This window comes from Thunnus maccoyii, chromosome 1 (genome assembly GCF_910596095.1).
Source record: "Thunnus maccoyii chromosome 1, fThuMac1.1, whole genome shotgun sequence".
In the NCBI taxonomy this organism is placed as follows: domain Eukaryota; kingdom Metazoa; phylum Chordata; class Actinopteri; order Scombriformes; family Scombridae; genus Thunnus; species Thunnus maccoyii.
The window spans coordinates 28,433,475-28,443,409 of record NC_056533.1 but is presented as its reverse complement, the minus strand read 5'-3'; the positions used below and the strand labels follow the sequence as shown (position 1 = coordinate 28,443,409).

The window sequence follows — 9,935 nt, the reverse complement described above, 5'->3', positions numbered from 1 at the left end:
ATCCGAGAGATAGGAGAACCAGTCCAGGGCACTGCCAGAGACATCCACCCACTGCCTAAGCCTTTCAGACAGGATGCTGTGATCACATGGATATATTATAACAGCTGGATACCGAACTAAAAATGGCGCCCATTCAGTCCTAAAGGAATTGCTCGCCTGGCTAATACGCCAAAAATAGTTTCTAGGTTCCAAGTTTGCTTCTGCATTATGTGGCCCACTGAATATGCGCAGTAGTGTTTCCACTGCTGGCCCCATCCGCGAGTTCCCGCTTGGCCCATAGACTTTACATTGTGATGATGGATTTTTAAATCACTTTTCTCGGCTCGAGGAAAGTTTTACAAACATAAAACCTCCATGGATCAAAAGTTCATAATAGAAATAGTCATAATTTACGTTGCTGGCAGTTCAAGGTGTCCTGTCAACAGTTTTCCAGAAGTCTCTTTTACGTATGGGGAAAATGCTCCCCCCTGTTAGCTCCGTTAGCTATGTTGTGGTGTCCACACGGCAGCTGGCAGCAGCAAGTCCAAGAGTAACGCTGAACTGGAGATCAGTTAAAAAGACTTAAAAGTCATTGAAAACCAGCGTTCATCGCTGATATTCAGGGAGGAAACTTTTAAAATATCAAGAATTATTAATGGAGTTCGGCATGTTTGTCAAAGTGACAGCACTGTGGAGGAAGGACAAGAGAGTTGAATTTTATGAACATTAAAACTATTTTATTTGACTATTCAGGTAGATTTTCTGTATCTTGCTAAACAATCATCGACTGTACAGCAGCAGAGGTCTGACTAATGAGAGAAACTGAACAAGTTATGTTACTCTCAACAAAGTCATTTTCTCATATGAACTCGAACAATGTCTGGAGAATCAGGTCTAAAAATTGTCTGGAGTTGCACTTTCACACATGTAGCACACAGCAGGAGATTGCCTGTGTCAGACGTGCTCTCACCTACTGGAAATACTCTGTTTGATTTAAGCGAGAAATGGCGCCTGGGTAGAGCATGCAGGAGGCAGGACATGATGCAAAAAGTACACTGTGGTTGTAATTCCGAATTTAAAACCAGAAATAAAACGGCTTTTATTTTATGAGAAATCACAAGAAGTCCTCTCTCCCATTAGCGCTAGCTTCACAGCGGCCTGCTGTATTTATCCAGCGCCAGTCGCATGATAGAAACGTCATCAACACACCTGCTCGCTCGCTGTGAATTCTTTAGAAAATGACCTGCTGTATTAACACATGGGCTCAATCGGACATTACTTTGTGAGAAGGATCTATCAGACTTGCAGACCTACGTGACACACCCACTTTACACCTGCTACATGACACACCCCCCTGACCCCTAACCTTAACCTTAACCATCTCGCTGCTCATGCCTAAACCTAACCAAGTGGGTGCATCATGTAGTAAAGTGGGTGTGTCGTGTAGTTACAGCAAGTCCGCAGTTAGACCCACTTGGACTTTGTGCTAGGGAGTTGGCAGAGTAAAGTCCATTTAATGTCCGGTCCAACTGATTCGGACATTTACGTTCTCACATACAGCTCCTCCGGGTAATGTCCAGATAACTTCAGGGTTGCAGTGCATGTGTGAAAGGGGCTTGACACTGTCACACACACCATCCTCCTCTTTCCACACCTTTAATAACAATTCAAACAGTTTTTTTTTCTTTCACATGCTGTTCTCTTCCTTAATTTTTAGTACTACCATTAACGGCTGTGTCACTTTTACAATGTGTCATTGTTTTTACAATGAGTCATTGTAAAAATAAGCATGAAAATACAAAATCCTGACCAGAGAGAAGGGGAAATGACAACTCTCTGTGGCATACTACACGACTGTATACATGGGAACTACTGGATGAATTTGACTTCCTCTGTAACAGTAAATCACTCTGTTGTGTGGTTCAATAATAATGATCCAACTAGAAACAAAAGAGACAGATTAAACTTCATTACAATGGTCAGTTTGTTATTTTGGCTTTACCTCATGTCAGGATGAAACTATGAATAGTATTTAATTAAAAAGGAAACACACTGAAGGATGTGTGTCCACTGTGTCTTTTGTACCATTAATAGATAAAATTGACCTGCTTTTTATGAATGCATCTGCTGAGTGTCTAAAAATGTTGGATACTGTATTTCAAGACTGTCCTCCCAAGGAAAACGACACAATAGATCGTAATGTCAGTTGCTCAAAAGTTACATATAGTTACGTTTGAGTGACAGATGCCATCTAGCAGCAACAGTAGTTATGACCCAGAACAGCGGCAGAGTTGAGATGACGTCTATATAAATTGATTAATTTCCCCATGTGGAGGTGATGGGTTGAGTGGAATATATAACCCAACCTTGGACTTTGACACAGGAGGCCGCGGTTCGTTCCCCATTTCCAACCTTAAGTATCAGTTTTTAAAAAAATTGAACTACAACTGTCCACTAACCATAACCCTGTGGTTATTATTGTATCCATAACAACAAGGTCACCTCCTTGGCTTCTAACCTTTTTGCTTGTATGATAGCTTTAGATTGTGTTATGCATCTTAACTGAATATCATTAATATTATTTTCTAACCTGAAACAGCCTGAATATTGTTTGAATTGTATTTATTGTTGGTGTTTTCAGGTGTGCCTGAAAAGAGATTTTTCTGGTTAAACAAAGGAAAAGACAAGAAAGAGGAGTAGTCTGTGTGCACATTGCTGCAAAATTATCTGTTGCTGTTTTGATACTGGGATGAGTTGTGTTACTAAATTTATACGAGTCAACACACACACACACACACACACACACACACACACACACACACACACACACACACACGGAAGCTATTTACAGCTTTCCCCCGTTTGAGCCAGTGAAGTCCAGCTAGATGCTGAGGTGGATTGAATTACATGTGAGGCACACGCCACTGTCGCAAACTTTCAGGTCTGCCACCTTACACTGCAGTACACAGTGCTGAGATACAGACCACGTTTCCAATATTCACTATCCCTTCATTCAGAAGCTGCCAGAAGTTGACAGTTCAAACAGAACCAGGTACAGTGAGACTGTGTGTGTCTGATTGCTGAGGAAGGTTTTTTTTTATCACTGTAGCAGCTGAAGGTGTTGAGTAATTTTGACCTTTGCATTGCATTTTACTTCCTTAACTAATGGTGTGAGTGTGATTAAGCTACTGTAACACATTAAATAACACACTATTCAACCTATCAGAGGAGGCATGGACAGATTTTGTTGTTTGAAATTAAAATCCATAGTTTAGAGGGTTTTTTTTTAACTGTTTCACATGAGGAAGAAATCCTACAGAGTTCAATAGGCTCTTAAGCTTTGGCCAGATATACACAGTATAAACACATGACAGAGAATGTTATGAAAGTGAAACAGAATGTCTGATGTTTGTGATGACATGTCCTTGCTCAACATGAATAAAAATAGAACAACTTCAAGAAGAAAAATCTTCAAAAGTTTAAGCCTTTTATTGATTATTCTGCTGTTCCCTTTGAGGGGTTGTAGGTTTTTTTGACCCTTTACTGATCAAAGTGAACTTTCCATTGAGTAAGAGTGACCTGTTATAATTTAAGGAACTAACTGGTTACAAAAACAGGCTTTGAAAGTATTACTTATGTTTCCATGCTTGTTTCTAACTGCGTGAGGTTTTACACTGTCCTCTTTGTGTGTGTGTGTGTGTATGTTTCAGATGGTGATACTTGATGTGTTAATAATAGGGGGTGGGCCTCACGCCTTGACCCTGGCTAGCTTGCTATCCAACCCTGACCCAAACTCAGATCCTGGGCAGGACTCATCCCCTTCTCCCTCCTGCTTGGACCCTCTGAGACTTCAGCCAAACCCAAAAACATCCAACAACAAACGATACAGTGGCAAGAAGAAGAGGAGGGTAACAGCTGGTAGAGTATGCTTGACTTTACTTACTAAATCATAATTATGGTATAAAATGTTAGTAACTATAATTAGTTGATTAAATGAAATTAGTTGGTTTATTGACAGAAAATGAATTAGCAACTTTTTTAAAGGGGACATATCATGTACATTTCCAGGTAAATATTTATATGCTGGGGCTCTACTTCATATCATCTTTGCATGATTTACAGTTCAAAAAACTCTGTATTTATCTTATACTGGCCCTTTATGCAGCTCCTCAGTTCATCCTCTGTCTGAAACAGGCCATTTTAACTCTTGTCCCTTTAAGGACCGCTTCCGATTAATCTACTTTCTTTTGATTGACGACTTCTCAGAAGCTGCCCCTCAGCAGAGTTCAGCAGCCCCAGAGGCTACGTAAACAAACAGTAGTAGGAGGAATACACTTCTTTTTTTCGTTCTTTACTCAAATTGAAACCATCCCAAATACAGTCGTATATGTTTGAGACTGAATCTGATGCAAAATATGTGAGTGGATGACACAAACAACTCATGCCACAACATCAACGACAAATGGCCGTATGTGGGAATGCACAAACAATCTGAGGTCATCACAAAGAGGAAGTTGAGGTAACACTGCAAACAGGGCATTCATAGCAGGCTGAAACCCTGGCTTTTGATTTTCAGGGAACATTTTACATACATGAGTATGTTTAACATAGACATTCGACATTATAAGAGTATAAAAATAACAGAAAATCACAAAAATTATGTTATGTGCCCTTTAAACAAAAATGCCAAACATTCTTTAGATCCAACTTCCATATTGTGTGGATTTGCTGCTCTTCTCTATCTTATACATTAGTAAACTGAATATTTGGGGATTTAAAACTGTTGGTTGGACAAAAGAATCAATCTGAGGACACCAGATGTGGCTCAGAGAAATTTTTTCATTATTTTATCGACCAAACTATGAGTTGATTAAAATCAACATAAAATAGAATAAAAATAATTGTCAGATTAATCAATAATGAAAATAATTGTTAGTTGCTGCCCTAATTACAAATTAGTATCTCATAAATTTGACTTAGTAAGTCCAAATTAATTATGTAAATATAAATTATGATTTAGACCCAAGAAACATGACTGAATACGTCTTTCTAATTGTTTGATTTATTAAGTCATAATTTTGACATATTATATCATATCTTATAGTTTTTTTCATAATTCTGACTTAATATTGATCCAGTATGAAATAATCTTGGTTTATAAAGTCAGGGTGTTAACTTCTCATAATTTTGACATACCACTAGAATATATTTCTTTCAAACTAGCTTTCCTTTCAGTGTTAACAACATTTCAGTTGTTGATTTTTCTGCCTGTGCTTTCATATGCTTACAAACCCTAAATAAAATAATGCTCCTCTGTCATTGTGATGTATTTTTATGTGCATTTGACTTACCCTAATCGAACAAGATGCTTACAGTTCTGGTATGTGTGGTTTGTGATTAGTCTCTGCAGGGCTGACGCTGGAGGAACAACTAGCAAAGTCAACGATATCAGAGAGAATCCTTTGCCCACCGCTTAGTCTCCGTGTGGTGGATTCTTACGGAGAGTGGACGACTTTGTGGGAGAGCCAGTTCACAGCTCTAAACATCCCTCATCTGCGCTCACACACACTGGTGCACACAGACCCTCTCAACAAGGTATGAACACAAACAACTTCCCCCTGAAGTGAAAACAAGAAAGGTGCTTTTCAGTATGAATGCAATAAAGCATGTGTATGTGTTCTTCAACAGAAAGCACTGCAGGAGTTTGTTTTAAAGCATGATCGATCTGCGGAGCTTCACAGTCTTCCAGACCAGGTTTACATTCTGGACGAAAACGCTTACTTCAATGACATGCGGCTCGGCAAGAAAGAGAAGAAACGTCTAAACATTAACTCAACACTCAAGAAGAGTTTGTCCTTCAGTCTCCCAGGAACCAAACTAAGTGTGGATTTCTTTAAAGATCAGGTCGGACAATATATATGTGTGTCTTCTGCATGATAGGTTGAATATTACACTGCATTTAGAGGAAGTTAATTACATTTTTGAAGCATTGTGTTTTGCTTGAATTGTTTGTAACCATACATATTTGTATTAACTATTGCTGTGACTAACTTCACATTCATGTCTTCATCCTGAATAAAAGAAGCATGCAACATTGTATCCCAATAACTTTTGTCATAGTTTTAATTCTGTTTTATACTTTTGTTATCTTATTTCCTGAAGCACATTTTGAGGTTGAATATTTTAAAGGGGACGTATCATTCACATTTCCAGGTCCATGTTTATATTCTTGGGCTTTACTGGTATATCTTGGCATGATTTTACTGTTAAAAAAACAAATTTGTCTTATATTGGCCATTTCTGCAGCCCCTCAGTTCAACCTCTGTCTGAAACAGGCCGTTTTAGCTCCTGCCTCTTTAAGGACCCCCTCTCAGTGAGCAAACTCTGTTCTGATTGGCCAGCTTCTGGAAACTGCACCTTGGCAGACTTCTGGTGGCCCAGAGGCTACGTAAACAAACAGTAGTAGTAGGATTTCACTTATTTTTCTTGTTCTTTACTTGAAATGTAAACTTCTCAAATACTTCCATATATGTTAGAGCCAATCCAATATGTGAGTGGACAATGTGAGCAACCTGTGGAACAGTCTTAGCAACAAAGACTACGTAGCTGACGGCCGTTTGTGGGCATGTACGAACAATCTGACATCATCATGAGGAGGAAGTAGAGGAAACTTTGCAAAGGGAGCAGTCAGAGAAGGCTGAAACTGGGGCTTTTGACTTTCAAGGAACATTTTTACATACGTTCACCTCAGATTTTGGAACTTTGAGCATGTTTAACATAGACATCCGACATCATAACAGTATGAAAATAACAAAAAAGCATGACATGTCCCCTTAAAGATACAGAAAGAACAGTTTTTCCAGAATTTAAATCATATCTTTGACCTAAAACTTTACACTTTCTAGATTGAACCATATAATTCAAAGCTTGCTCAAACAAAACAAATGTATTAGTTCATTCAATCATAAAGGAAACTTTGATTAATTTGATACTCAGTTAAATTCTTGAACCTAGCATTACTTACCTACGCAGTCACACTGTGAGGGATACAAACACACACAAAGACTTGTGAAAATCTGCACGATGCTTGGATACTAAAGGTTGGTGTGCATTGTTATCATTTTTTTATACTACCACTGGAGTTGCCGATGTCTGACATTTTCAAATCATACACATAATGGCTTTAAGTAGCATGAAAAGCGTAATCCGAGAACTGCTATTTACTGAGTTGTTTGAGTTGATGAATCTGAACATGCAGGTGGAGAGATACAGCTTGAACAAAGTGCTTGCTAAGGGAACAGTGGCGCACATCACCCCTGTGACTGAGGATGAGGACGGGAGTGAAGAGGAGAGTGACTGTATGAGAGAGGGCGAAACAAAGAATTTGGCCATGAGAGTGACTGATAGAAAAGGAGATGGGGCAAGAAAGAGGGTAAAATATTTTGAAGTACAACTTCAAGAAGGGGTCATCCTAAAAGCCCACCAGGTCGTTATGGCAACAGGTCCAACTCGTGCCCAGATGGCAAACATCCCCTCATGGGTAACAAGTATTGGAGAGAGCTACCCAGAGGAGCGCTTGCAGCACACCGTGCACCTCATGCACCATCTACCAATTGCTCAGCAAAAACTTAAAGAAGCTGATTGTCAGAGACAGAAAGAGACTTTTCCCACACAAGGTAAGTCTGACTCCTTCTGAGGATTATGTTACATCACAATAATACAGAAAAGTCCAAGAGTTGTGAGGATAATTAGTATATTATGTAGTTATACTTAAAGTTTTGCTCCCCATTGCTGGTGTTTTTATCTTGCACATACTGTATGCCAGAATATTCAATGTTTTGCTTTTGCCTGATCTTTCACTGCTTCTCCAGAAATCAGTGGACATATCATCACTGCAACACTTTCCTTTACAAGTACTGTATGCGTATGTGTGTAGTGTGTGAGGCAGGGCAGAGAGTAATGGTAGTTGGTGGAGGTCTGACCAGCGCTCATGTCGTCTCAATTGCCCTGCAGCAAGGTGCCAGCCATGTGACATGGGTCATGAGGAAGCACCTCCAGGTGACAGTGTGGAACTGCAACTATAAAGAAATACAGTAGATATACCTGTCTGCCTCCACCACACATATCAGTCGTCATTGTTTCTTCTACAGTTGAAGCAGTTTGATGTGGGCGATGTGGAGAGCCTGGTGGGTCGTTATTCGCACGTGGAACATGGCATCAAGATGGATGGCCAAGCCTACCTAAGACAGTTCTATAATGAAAGGAGTCTTCATAAACGGCTGGCTATGATTCGCCAGGCAAGGAAAGGAGGAGCTGTCACCCCAGAGGCCTACATCCACCTACAGCCATTCATACTGAAAGGGCAGGTGGATGTTAAGACATACTGTCAGGTAAAGGTCCACAAGGTGTAAAGTTGAGGGTGATGTGAGCTAAATGGAATTTAGATGGGATAGTATGAGGTGAAGTGAGATGAGATTAGGTGAGATAATGTGAGGTCACATGAGGAAACATAATGTAATGTACTGTAAGTGAACTAGTTTACCTGAATCTCATCCAACTGACCAGGTTAGTGAAGCCAGCTGGTGCTACAGGAGCCAGGCCTGGAGCCTCTCCCTCAGCACCGGGCACCACTGGACTGGAGATATGATCTGGCTTGCCACTGGGTGCAAACTTGATGTCAAACAGGACCCGTTGCTTTCTGAGGTGATGAAGGAATTCCCCATTCAGGTGTGTTAAACTGGAAAATGTTTTTTTTATATTTCTACAGCATGTATAGAAGTATGAACATTAATGTAAGAATAAGGGCAAAGTCATGATATTTCAGAATCAACTTATATTTTCATGATGTAACCTGAACAAGACAACATTGAAAGATTCATAAAATGTGTCCGGTTTGTCCCCATGAAGGTGATAGATGGTTGGCCGTGTATATCAGAAAGCTTACAGTGGGCAGAAGGATGCCCTCTCTATCTGATGGGGCAGTACACCGCTCTTCAGGTAGTGTTTTGCAAAAAAGAAGTTGCAACAACAATCTGTACAATCACTTTACAGAAAGCGTACTCTAATTTGTTTTCTTCCTCTTTCCACACACACAGGTTGGACCACACGCAGTAAACCTGGCTGGTGGACAGGCAGCCAGTATGAGAATCGCCAAGGACATTTTGCGGCAACAGAAGAACGTAGAGGCGTCTGAGCTGAGTGGTGGGAAATCTAAAACTGAAGAATATATACAACAAATGCAAGGCCTATTGTGGCTTTAACTTTGCCATTTAGCCCGAGCAACTCATATGCATAATGTGTGTGAGCGCTGTCATCAGTTCCTGATCATCCTGGTCTAGTGGGACTTGATGATGATGTGGCTGTGAAACTGACTCATCTGGGGAACTATAACAACAATCTCAACTCAGAGTGGATCATGACTAGGACCATTTTAAACTCAATTTGAAACATTTTTAAAAGAGGGATCAGTCATGTAATCCTGAGTGATCTGGTGCTTTTCATATTATGATTCATTTATTGTATCTGTTTCGTGTGTATTTTCTTGTTCAGTGTGTTTTGTGCTTTAGTGTACTGTATTGTTGAGTTTTGTGTATTGTGCTGTCCCATATCATATTTTATTGTTGGGTTTTATGTATTTTAAAGGTCCATCTAGGGACAAAATTAGCTCGCAAATTAGCTATAAATATAAATGCTGTGGTTTGTGGCATTAGTTCATGTGATATACTTGTCCCTATACAAATCCTGCAATCAGTCAATTTTAAACATTAATTCATCTCAGTTATATATCTCATTTTCCATATTGATGGAAAGTGTGTTTACAAAAAGTATTTTATGGCATAAGAATACATTAAAACATTTGGTTGTATTCAATATTAGTCTGTATATAATAAGATTTGGATACTTTTAATATAAAGAATTTTTCCTTATCTGAATTTTTGTGGTTGTGGTTTTTCTGG

General features: G+C 39.5%; 1 protein-coding gene across 1 annotated transcript; it reads left to right on the top strand.

Annotated features, from left to right (window-relative positions):
• Positions 1 to 2,963: 2,963 nt before the first annotated feature.
• zgc:113276 (uncharacterized protein LOC553748 homolog) lies at positions 2,964 to 9,718 on the top strand. The gene is made up of 10 exons (XM_042408272.1): positions 2,964 to 3,031; positions 3,690 to 3,897; positions 5,381 to 5,574; positions 5,668 to 5,883; positions 7,238 to 7,615; positions 7,894 to 8,037; positions 8,130 to 8,369; positions 8,545 to 8,706; positions 8,887 to 8,976; positions 9,075 to 9,718. The coding sequence occupies exons 2-10, from the start codon at positions 3,690 to 3,692 to the stop codon at positions 9,237 to 9,239; spliced, it is 1,797 nt and encodes a 598-aa protein (XP_042264206.1). The 5' UTR covers positions 2,964 to 3,031; the 3' UTR covers positions 9,240 to 9,718.
• Positions 9,719 to 9,935: the final 217 nt, after the last annotated feature.

Coding starts and splice junctions, on each gene's coding strand:
- zgc:113276 (XM_042408272.1), top strand. CDS start 3,690: ATGGTGATACTTGATGTGTTAATAATAGGGGGTGGGCCTCACGCCTTG. Junction 5,575..5,667: donor ACACAGACCCTCTCAACAAG/GTATGAACACAA, acceptor GTTCTTCAACAG/AAAGCACTGCAGGAGTTTGT. Junction 8,977..9,074: donor GGCAGTACACCGCTCTTCAG/GTAGTGTTTTGC, acceptor CCACACACACAG/GTTGGACCACACGCAGTAAA.